Source organism: Xyrauchen texanus, chromosome 34 (genome assembly GCF_025860055.1).
Source record: "Xyrauchen texanus isolate HMW12.3.18 chromosome 34, RBS_HiC_50CHRs, whole genome shotgun sequence".
Taxonomy (NCBI): domain Eukaryota; kingdom Metazoa; phylum Chordata; class Actinopteri; order Cypriniformes; family Catostomidae; genus Xyrauchen; species Xyrauchen texanus.
Window position 1 is genome coordinate 19559425 of NC_068309.1, and position 12196 is coordinate 19571620.

Genomic DNA, 12196 nt, shown 5'->3' on the forward strand with positions numbered 1-12196 from the left:
GGGGTAACGCCACTAGAGGCACTCTTTTTCTCTAAAGACGTTATTTTGCAGAGGACCACAATGGGAACAACGTTAACCCATGGTAACCATTGTCGTTACCAAAATACCATAGTTACTATAATTAGTTTTATTACAAGAAAACATCGGTATATTTGTATTATTAAAATAAATTCTGAAATTGATTTTATGATACACATAATTCATATTTTATAGTTGTATTAATGGTAACTGTAAAATTGTAATAATTGCACTATTTGCTACATGGAATTTTGCCAGAATCTATGTTTAAAATGGAAAATTTTTTAATGGAACTTCTTTTTTAACGAAATATCAAGGGTGTTTTTGTCCCAAGAAACAAACAAATCACGACACATTTTTTTTTCATTAGCACACAAACGTGATTCTACATTCATTTACGATACACGTTTGATGCCTTTAATGTAAAGTTTGGATTAAGTGTGTTGAAGTGATTTTTGAATGGGGGTTTGTTCCCGCCCTTTTACCCGCATCTCATTGCACGCGCGTCACCCGGTTGCTCTAGGAGGTGAAGCTCAACTCACTCGCGAGCTTCAGAATGAAGCAGGTGTCCAACATGGCGAACACGAGCAACGGATCTTTCACTACTCTCCTCCTCCTCTTCACCATTTCGGCAGCAATCCTTACAGGTAGGAATTGTGTATTTGGACTCCATGTATACGCTGATGGAAAAGATGGTTGACCTTCGACGCAAGCGGAGGATTTGTGGCGTTTGGATTGAAAGTGATAAATTCAAAGTAGTGATGGGTTGCAAAAGTTAGCTACGTGTGTTTTGCCACTCAAAGGTTCGAGCTATATGCGTATTTTTCTGCTCATTGATGTTAACTTTGACGCGACAAAGTCTGCAGCTGTTTTCCAGTTGCTTTGGCTGCGGGTCTCTCTACGCCTGCATGCGGGAGAAGTGAGTCAGGAGTCTCGCAGTAGCGGGATCTTTGTCTCCACTGCGATTTTACACAACTAACATTTGTTTCCCACATCAAATCAGTTGCACAAAAGATGTACACAGAGGAACACTGCAAACACACACTAACCATTTATTTAACGCAACGCCGAGCATCATTGTTCTGAATTAATTGCTCCTGTTTGGATGGTCTATTGCAATGAACTTTCATTTGAATTATTGTTTCTTTTTGCCAACTCATTGCATTAATAATGTTTGATCTCAGAGCAAATGTGGACAGTGCTTTTAAATAGTTTTATAAAATGCAGTCAAAACAAAGCAATTTCAGCCGCGCTGAGTTGGCAAGTAATGTATAACGTTTGTGAACACGTAAACAGCAATTACGAGCATCCAAAGACTCGGGCTTCCTGCAGCTCACATAAGCCTTGAATGAGCTTCCAAAACAAAGTTTGGAAATAGGCTTTAACGCCAATGTGTTTGACATGAAGAAACACGAAATACACATAATTTGCCTTTTGTTATCGCTCTGTGCCAGAGGAGCGCATATGTGTAACCGGTATCTTTTAAACAGTATTTGGCAGCGTCAGTTCATCAGTAGTGTACAATCGGTATCATTTCTCGATATTTAAAACACACACACACATAAAGCCATTGTTTACCTTAGTTCCATAAGCAGCGGTTGTAGTTTCGGTTAAGAATTAACATAAATCCTTTTTACTATTTGATATGTTCGTTGCTTGTGGCTGTAATTAGAAAATAAGCCATGGAACCGTTTGGAGTGACAATGCAACATTTCCTCCGTCGTTCTCCAAGTAGCCTTTTATTTATCTTTTAGATCGACGTTTTTTGCGAATAGCAGTCGTTTCTAATTTTTTATTCAAATAGTCAACAAGTGATTTTTTTTAACTCGGTAAAGTTAGTGCCGTTTTACTCGTATATTTAGCACCGTGTGGTGTGTCTCGATGCGTTTTGTGTTTGCCTTTGAAAGGTTTTGGAAATTATCCTCTGCAATACGTGTATCGCGCGCTTGCAGTGCGCACACCTTCATTGGTTATAACGGGTGCGTTCTAGTTTTGTCGCGCTGTCGGTTAAAATGGGAGGACTTGAAATCTGTCGCGTCGTTCGATTGCAGTATGGTTTTATCTAATCTTAAACATACATCTCTAGGAAATAGTACGTGCAGTTACGACACTAAAACAAAGCTTCATTCAGGTTTGGGAGGAAACGGAGATGTAGCCTACGCAGTGATTGCAAACACGTCGAGTATATATATAAAAAAGGACTTTCCTTGGAAGTGCGTTACGGTGCGCCTTGCCAGCGATAGTGTTCAGAAATACAGCATGGATAAACCGGTTTGAGTCTGTCCTCTTAACATGATTTTTTTTAAAATGTCAGGGACAAGATATCTTTGTTGTCATCATTATAATATAGTAGTTGCAGCAGTACATTAACATTTTATTTGATCTGCCACCGCTTGCATTTTCAGTGGAACTATATACTTGTTTACCTTCAGTCATTACTTACTTTAACAAAACCATATATATTAACACAAGTTAATATTAAATACAAATAATTTATCTTGGGTAGCTTATCTAGCTACCAAGTATCATTAATATAGCCTCAAAGCATTTGCTTTATATGTATTTGCCCTTTCAGTCCCCTCCGGCTCTTTCAATGCTTGGTGTCTCAGTACCCATTGTTTTGAGGCTTTAAGCATTATTCAATCTTTATAGGGTGTTTCCTCTCAATTTCTTTGAATGCAAGGAGAGGCTTATGACTAATAACACTGCATTGACAATAACCTCATATTTCAGGGAATCCCTCAGTTTCCATTAGCCAGTGAGAATGCTTTCATATCAGATAAACACTAAGCATACAGCATATAGAAGAACAGATAACTTGTTTAGGGCCTGCAGCAAATAATGTGTTTATATGGAAATTGAAAAAGAAAGCAGTAGCTTAACCAGTTTGCTGTTATTAGGCATTTCTTCCCCTTTGAAGTGCGTATTATTTGTTTTGCTCCACTTGGCTGTCAGACTAACCTTACAGAGTGAAAATGAAAATGGCTGAATGGGAGAAGCTAATCCACATAAGAATATTTTGAGGATTACGGCTGGAGTCTGCCTTGCCCGCCTTGCTATTGATTGGTTACTTTGCTCTGTAGAAATGACAGCACAAGGGAGACAAGAGCTCTCTTAATTCTTTCAGTTCAGGCTGTAGCTAGCTAGACAGATTACTGGTGTTATTGGTAATATATATATATATATATATATATATATATATATATATATATATATATATATATATATTTACATATGCTTGTTTATGGTATTATTTATTTTCTAGAAACTTTATGGTATGGCTCACGTATCTGTTGACTGCTAATAGAAATGTGGCAAGAGACGAGATTAGAAAGAAATGCAAATCAATATATTGGCATTGGCAGTAGGATGTTTGGGACTAGAGAAAATTCCTTCTGGTCATTTAACAAAGGTCAATTTATTTGCCACTGTTTTAATGACTCTTTATGACAAAGACGTGGTGGTATAGGGCCCTATGAAACCTGTAAAAAATTTTCCAAATGTAGTTTTATTTTTACCCAAATTACATGTTTTCCGTTTTATTTTATTTGAAGTTTAATAACATTTTATCATAAAATAACTGAAGAATTGTAATCAAATGAAAACAGAACAATTATTTTTCAACATACCGTTGCATTATTTTTTAATAAATGAAGAGCATCTACGCTGATCGTCACAGCACAATCCAAAACCTAATATTGGATAATATTTTTATATATTTTTATATTTTCTTATATAGTGCTGCACAGTTAGGGCTGGACGATATGACCTAATGTCAAAATCTTGATTAATTGAACATTTTACCTTGCTTACGATTAATGAACGATTATTTATGTATTTATTTTTTTGCCCTCTTCACTGACAAGGTTTGCACTGTAAATATGCTCAACTATTATAGGTGGGATATTTTTTCTAATAAACCAAGTACATTTCTTATCATTGTGATTTTAAAATAATTGAAGGAAACACAAACTATTTATGGTTATTAATTGAATATTTTGAACAATTGAAATCAAAGCACACATCTTATGAAATGTCTTATGAAAAAAGTCACATTTCAGTTTTAATGTAAAAAGCAAGTTTCCTAAAAAAGTAGAAAATAAATAACTTGCATTTTTTGCAAAGAAAATACATTATTTAAAAAATTGCTATGTCAAAAGTAGAAAATAACCAGCATCTCTTGTAAATAAATTTTATTTTAAATAGTGCAATGTGAAAAGTAGAAAATAATAACTTGTATCTCCTGTAAATAAATATTTTAAATAATGCCATGTGCAAAAATTTAAATAGAACACTGCTGAAGAGCAAGAGCAGGGCTTGGACAGGGTACCTCTAATGGATCAGCAGGCTGTGTATCCTGTGTTCTCATAGCGTTATAGATGTTAACCTGACTCATGATCGCTGTTGCATGTGATCTTCCTCTCAGTGACCTTGTCCTGTCACTCTATATGCACAAGTATTTACTCTAGGTTCTTACTAAGAAACACTAGCATGTTTACCGTTTCAGGCAGGATCTGAGGCAGCGCAGTTTGGGAAAAATATGGTTGCGATGGCATAGTTTATCTTCTGTCGAGAGTTTTAACAAGGTGTTTAAATCCACTGCGCTCCACTGTAGCTATGAGAGCCATATCCTTCGGGATGTAGTGACAAATGGTGTCAGTTATTTCTTTCCATCTTCTTGAATAATTTTCATATTGTGTAACATTTGTAAATGCTTGTGTTATCGACACCTGCTTTGTGGATGCACTTGTTGCTGGGCGCTTGTCAGTCTCTCTTTTTTTGAGCCATGCACTGTTCATATTCGGTAACGTGATTGTGCTCCAAGTGTTGAAACTGATTGGTGGTATTACCTTTGGTCATTGAAATGTTTTTTTTCTGCAGTGTTTACATTTGACTTCATTTTGTTCGTTGTCTTCTTTACTGAAGCCGAAATGTGTCCAAACGACGGACACTGTGTTTTTCTTTGGTACAAGCTGCTCCTGTTGCTCAGTTGACTCTGTGTTTGAGTTCGCCTTCATGTTGCTTCTATGCCACTGACTGGACGGGGTGGAGTCACGTGACTACACATGCGGTTGTATGTTTTGAAGGGAAAGTAGTAACAGGATTAAAAAAATGAAATAACCGACATGGGAAAAGGGGTCGGTTAGAGGTTCTGAATTTTGGTTTCGATTACTTTCCGATTAATCGTCCAGCCCTATGCACAGTAGAGCATCACAGTATTAATGAAAGCAGTGATGAAACTGTTGCTTGAGATATTGCCTAAATATAATATAATTATTAGTGATATGTTATTATTATCATCATTATTATTATTATTACTACTACTACTACTGCTAATACACTGAATATTATATTTTACTATACAGAAGTAGTGGTCGACAAATATGAGTTTTTTAATGGCCGATGCTGATGTGCAGATGTATATCAGAGCAGGGTGGCTGATAGGCCGATACAATGCAGATGTATCACACAATTTAATATAGCATAACACTAACAAAAAATTGCTAAAAAATAAATAAACTCTTATTTAGCACTATATTTACTCAATTTAAATTTTTTTAACTTTGTATAAAATTCTTTAAAAAATACGATTTTAAATGGTAGATAGCAGTTTCTTCTGATTTCTGTTTAGTCATCAAATTTGAGTAATTTATTTGCACATGAAGAAACTGATCATATATTAGGAAGAAGAATATAACAGTACACACAGTAGTCCAGCAACCATGGATCGCATGTGCGCATTAGTGATCGCATTTTCTCACAAAAGGCAGAATCAAACTCATTGTACATACAGTGCATAGTAAATATGACATTTACTTAAAGCGCATGTGAAGTGCTTTTACTTTAAGGTTGCACTCGCACACTTGCATCCAGCATGAGCAGTAAGCTCCTGACAGTTTAAATGGGCCGAATCACCTGCTTGGATTGTCATGGACTGACCGTCATGATTTGGAAATCAGAGGAACTTTTCATACTGAGCCTGAAGTTTTGATTCTGGCTGATTGGATATGCCCTTCAGAGGTAGATATTAGAAGAGTTGGAATTTTGTGAGAATGAAATACATCTGTTTAACCTTTTCATGAGTAGAGTCTAAATTCCACTTCTGTGCCCCATGGAGTGAGTTAATTTTGCATGTGACACTGCACAGCCGGTAGAGGGAGCAGAGTGTAGACGAGTATTTTTTATTTTATTTTAATTTCTGATTTCTTGTCATAAAAAAAACTGTATATAATGTAGTAAACATATGAAAAAATGTGTTATGTCTGCTGTATTGTATTATAATTTTTTGTTTATATATAACTATATAAAAATAATAAAATTAAGAAATAATATCAGCACTCTGGTTTGACTTCTCAAACATCGTGTGTGCATAGCTTAACCAACGTAGCCTATGTCGGAATGAAAGATGATATGAATCTGGCAGCTTGTAACGTAACTGCGTTCAAAACTCGCTGAGCTACTCAGGCCCCCTGACGATGGATTTCTTAAAGTTTTGTTAGGTATGATTATTACATCTGTTTAAACGAGATATCCGCATATTTGCAGACGGTATATGATATTAGTTTCACTGATATTTTGCCATTTTGTCATTAGACATTTATCATCAGGTCCGTCTCTGATATGGGACTGTTTAAATGAGGTTGTGTTGCACAATGGTCTATTATTGTACACAATAACACATAACAAAAAACAAACAAACTGTGATTGTCAGACGCTTAACATGTAAACAGGCGATTCTCAGTGCCCTCGCGGCCCTAAGAAAATAAATGGCCAAACGGGATCATTTATCGACTGATGCGATAATGAAAAAATTATCGGGGAATATATCGCTCGACCATTATAAAGAAGTAATATATTTCTGTTGCATTTTTTCAATTTCACACATCTAGTTAAATGAAGCTTTTATTTTGCAGTTTTGGCAGAAAACCGAATGTTTTTGACGGCTCACTTCTCACCTCCAGAAAAGCAGTTCGCTATATGGGCTAATGTGCTTATTAAACCACAAAAGGTTATAATTTAATTTTATAAATATATATTCTGCATGAGCTACACACTTCACTGTGAATAAAGTGCTCTGCTCATTGTCATTAATACACACACAGCGCACGCAATGTTAATGATGCGGTTAGTGTATAAGCAGTGGCTTCTAACCATCACTTACTGTTGAAGAATGCAGCTCATGTTTAATTAAATCTCAGCCTTTAGTGGTTTAGTCGTCAAACAAATTTAAACCTGATTAATTGTGAATTTATACATTAATTTCATCCCAAATATGTCAAATTCCGTGACATTTTGCATTTCATAGTTAATTCTGTTATGACTGAATTCCACGATCCCGTCTGTGTTTTCCGCAATGCTGAAATCATAGGGCCCTAGATGAGTCAAGTTACTGAATGGGAACACAGATTTCAACCACTTGGTCAATATCATCAACTCATTGACTTCTTTGACAAAGACCAAAGCTCCCATTCATATTCCATTGTGAACTTGGCTCATGGATTAAATTATTTCTTTATTTATTTCAACAAAATAAGGGCAGTTGTGTCTTGATTGAAATTCTGTAATGACATTCATTTGTTGCAACACAATGAAGGCCCCGATGGCAAAATACATGCTGACCACCAGTACATGAGTTGTTTGATCCTAAGTTCTTGTAAATTGCTTTTTGATTGGATGAAAATTCCAAGCATGCTCTGTTTTTCTGGAGCCAAACTGTGATGCCTGTTTGCTGAATAAGACAATCCACAAGAATCATTGTCATGCAATCAGCCGCTCCATACATAACTCAATAGATGATCAAAAATGTATTTAAAAAATGCCCTTTAAAAAGTGAACAGGATATTAATAGTTCTCCAACTTCCAGATACAGTTTATATTAAAGCTAGTTTTTAGTTTTAATATATATATATATATATATATATAAATAAATATATATATATATATATATATATATATATATATACACACAGCTCTCTGGAACTGGATTTGGATTGGTTAATCGCAGCATTCAGTTGCCAGACATTTTGGAAAAATGGTCATTGCTCAAAGCGACACTGTATTAGAGACAGTCTATGTTTCCTACATAGCTGTGGTCTGACTCACTTATAAAATAATATGAACTCAAATAAGAAAATTTCATGTCCATGCATTTATTTTTTAGTAGCCATGTATAAGTAAGATAATTTACAACAACCCAGTCATTATCGCAAAATAAACAGAGTGATACAAGACCTGCTGATTATAAAAGCTGATTTATTATCTGTTGATAATTAACTGCTGTTTGTAAATGATACCTTACATATTCATATTTTAAACTCAAATTAAATTTTACATTTGAGACCGATATGATCTTGGATTTTTTTACAGTAAGATCGACCAATTCCGATACCGATTTTTTGTCAAAGTGCCCATTGTCACACTTTTGCAAGTTATATGATGCAGTTATATGTTTATGCCCCACACAGTAAAATTATGATAACACTTTACAAAAAGGTTCAATTTGTTCATTACTGAAGTTAACATGAACTAATCAACTTAATGTTAACATATACTAATACATTTTTAAAATCAAAAGTTCTATTAGTAACATTAGTGCACTATGAACTAACAATGAACAATTGTATTTTTATTAACTAACATAATGATTAATAAATGCTGTAAAAAATATATTGTTATTGTTTGTTCAATGTTAAAGAATTAAACCTTTTGATAAAGTGTTCACAAAATTATATTATAATTACAATAATTGTGAATGGCTAACATTTATTTGTATTGATAGCAGTTAGGAATAGGTCTGTTGCCAATATCAAAAGGTCATTGTGACATACTGGCAACCAAAAACCAGGAGTTCATCACACACTGTAGATATATGTTCTAAAATAAGAAATGTATTAATTACAAGCCCTAATACTGCTCCAGTCAGAAGTCATTAATATCTATGATTTGTTTACTGTCTTTGGCATATTGTTGTAACAAAAATCACTAATTATTAAGCAAATTCATGAAGACGCGGTGTCATCATTGAAGGTTAAACAGTTACATCTGTTATTTGTTGTATTGTGACCAACATTAATCTGATTTAAATTGGGATTCTCACAGAATAGTGCAGGGATGATTGACAGAGTGCTCATGATGATCACACAAACAGCCTCTATCGCTCCACACAACGTCTGATTGTCTACAATTTGACTACATTGTCGCGTTACATCCCATGTACTCTGATTTGTATTTGCATGTTTATTTGTTGTTTAGTTAGTTTTTATACCTGTTTGCATTCTCTTTATCCTCTTTCTGCACAAAGAGCAACTAGTATGAATAACTACCGTAATGCCTCTAGAAAATGAGCAACTTAATATTCATACACATGTTATTCTTACATATTTTTAAAAACAAAATGGCATATTCATGTGAATTACATAAGGTCTGAAAGTTTAAATTTGTGAACGCTTTGATTTGCCAACAATTCACCCTCCAAAGGCCACTCTACAAGCGTCAATAGCTGAGCAAGCGCTCATTCATTAGCAGTCATTAGCACTGTAGCACTATGTGTGTGATTCCCTGCATGCTGTAAATATGATTGGCCCTAAATCTAGGCACGATCAGCCGATCACAGATTTAAGTCGAAGATCGGCCGATTTAGATCGGTGGCTAATCAATCGGTGCAACCTTATTAGAAACATATAGTAGTCAGTCATTATGTGGATGCATCTTGATGCTTGGTGGTAATCAGACAGTTTTTTTTTATATTTGTGTAAGCTTGTTTTACAGATGGTTGATGATCAAATTTTGAAACAGCACCACTGCAACCTCCCACTTCTATCCTGTGCTTCAGAGCAGTTGATGATGGAGCAGTTTACGATGGAGCAGTTTACCAAATATCATACTGCAGCTCATGCTGAGAGAGTTCTCATTAAATGGAAATTACAAGCGCCTATTAGCATTACCGTTTAAGAACTACTCACCCACTCAGAAGTCTTACGTATCAGGTAAATCGGCACACTCATTTCTCAAAATATATCTTGTCCCCATCGAGCGAGAGGGGCTATGCATGTTATCATTAAGCATAGGTCACTTGGGATACACAACTGTCTATCTTCTGGCTGTACAAACAAGGATTTAGTGCTCTCTGATAAGCACCAACTGGAGAATAAAAACTCTTTGGTTCAGAAATCATAACAAATCCATGTACTTGGTCTGTTCATAATTTGGAAATCCCAAACTGCTGGATTAGCCTACATATTCGGTCAATCCAGCAAGAATTTAACTTGCAGGGTTTTTCCTAGGTCAATAACGGGCTTTGTTGCTGACTGACGTATATGGTCATTCACATGCTCGAAGTTGGTTTACATAATTGCATTTAATTAATATATGTATATGTGTGTCCAAATGTTTGCTCTTTTGAGGCAATCCACAATGCTTTGTGTTGTTATTGCTGTAATTCACGAAGCGTTCCATTCAACTCAGAGTTGGTGCACTGGATGCTCCTGTCATCGAGACAAATTCCTTGTATGTGTATGCATACTTGGCAAATAAGCTGATTCTGATTCTATGTGAAATAAAACTAAACTTAATTTACAGTTGCAATCAAAATTATTCAACTCCCCCATTTACAAAGGTTAGCATTTCTGATGACCCAGCATTTTTAAAGATTACATCTCTATCAGTTGAGTGACATATTCAAAGTCATAGTATGAATATATAACATTTACATTTATTCATTTGGCAGATGCTTTTATCCAAAGCAACTCACAAAAGAGGAAAACATAAGCGAATCATCTTAAGGAGACAGTGGTACAAAAGTGCCATATTACAAACTTTCACTAGCATCATAATAGTATTTAAAAGGTCATTCCACCAATGTGGTAGGATGAAGCTGAAAGTCTGAGAAAGTGTTTTGGTGCCTCTTTGTATTGGTACAACAAGGCGATGTTCCTTAGCCAAACGTAGGCTTCTAGTGGGCGTGTAGCTCTGCAGAAATGATTTTAGGTATGTTGGAGCAGACCCAGTGACTGTTCTGTATGCCAGCATCCAGAGCCTTGATATGTGCATCAACCGGTAGCCAGTGTAGATAGACAAGGAGTGGTGTAACATGTGCTCTCTTTGGTTCATCAAAGACCAGATGTGCTGCTGCATTCTGGATCATTTGCAGAGGTCTAATTGCACATTAGCGTAACAGTAGTCCAGTCTAGTTATGACAAGTGACTAAACAAGCAGTTGTGTGACATGTTCAGATAAGAAGGGTCTTACCTTCCTGATGTTGTAGAGTATAAATCTACATGATCTTGTGGTCGTTGAGATGTGGTCCGTGAAATATAGTTAGTTATCTATGGTTACCCCGAGATTTCTGATTGTAGGCGTTACTTTGTTTTTGAAGGCGTTACTGAAGTCGAACCCAGCTGCACGGTGATGTTGTTTTCAACAGCAGGGTTGGCTGGATTGAGTTGCAGGTGGTGTTCCTTCGTCCAGGCCGAGATGTCTGCCAGGCAGGCAGAGATTCAAGCAGTCACAGTGGCGTCGTCGGGGTGGAAAGACAAGTAGAGTTGTGTGTCATCGGCGTAACCGTGGTATGAGAAACCATGTGCCTGAATGATGGGTCCCAGTGATGTTGTGTATATAGAGAAGAGGAGTGGCCCGAGCACTGATCCCTGAGGTACCCCAGTAAGTAGTTCATGTGGCTTGGATATCTCACCTCTCCAGGCTACCTTGTAGGACCTACCTGAGAGATAGGAGTTAAACCATTCAAGCTTAGTTCCTGTAATACCCAGCAAGGAGAGGGGGGAGAGCAGAATCTGGTGGTTTCTGAGAGAGAGCAGCAGGTGTTGCTGTATCCTCCGGATGTATCCATGTTTCCGTCAATTCTAGGATGCTAAGGATGGACTGTGTGGCATAGGCTGGAATGAAATCAGCTTTGTTCACAGCTGACTGGCAGTTCCAGAGTCCCACTGTAAATGAGAACGGAGCAGCTGTTGAAGTGCAAAGTGGACGTAGGCTTTGTGGGTTGCATTTGCTCTTGCATCTATACCGTGTAGATTGTCTATAACATATGCTAAGGCATGTGTTAATCGTGAGGTAGACATGTGAGTATGTAGATGGCAAAAAAAATAAGTAAAGATAATCAAAAAAATACTTAAGTGCTAAGGTGAGTGGCGCCTTGTCGGCGTCCTTGCTCGGTGGACTC

At 36.4% G+C, this 12196-nt stretch overlaps 1 protein-coding gene across 4 annotated transcripts in view; it reads left to right on the plus strand.

The window, feature by feature from the left end:
- Positions 1-544: 544 nt before the first annotated feature.
- The window catches only part of LOC127627449 (cell adhesion molecule 1-like), a 479283-nt gene continuing 467631 nt past the window's right edge, over positions 545-12196 (plus strand). For 3 of the 4 annotated variants that reach the window (XM_052103830.1, XM_052103831.1, XM_052103832.1), the window contains exon 1: positions 575-665. In XM_052103830.1, coding sequence (XP_051959790.1) covers positions 575-665 — 91 coding nt within the window. Of the gene's footprint in view, positions 666-12196 lie in introns of all 4 variants that reach the window. The other variant, XM_052103833.1, reaches the window with a different exon arrangement.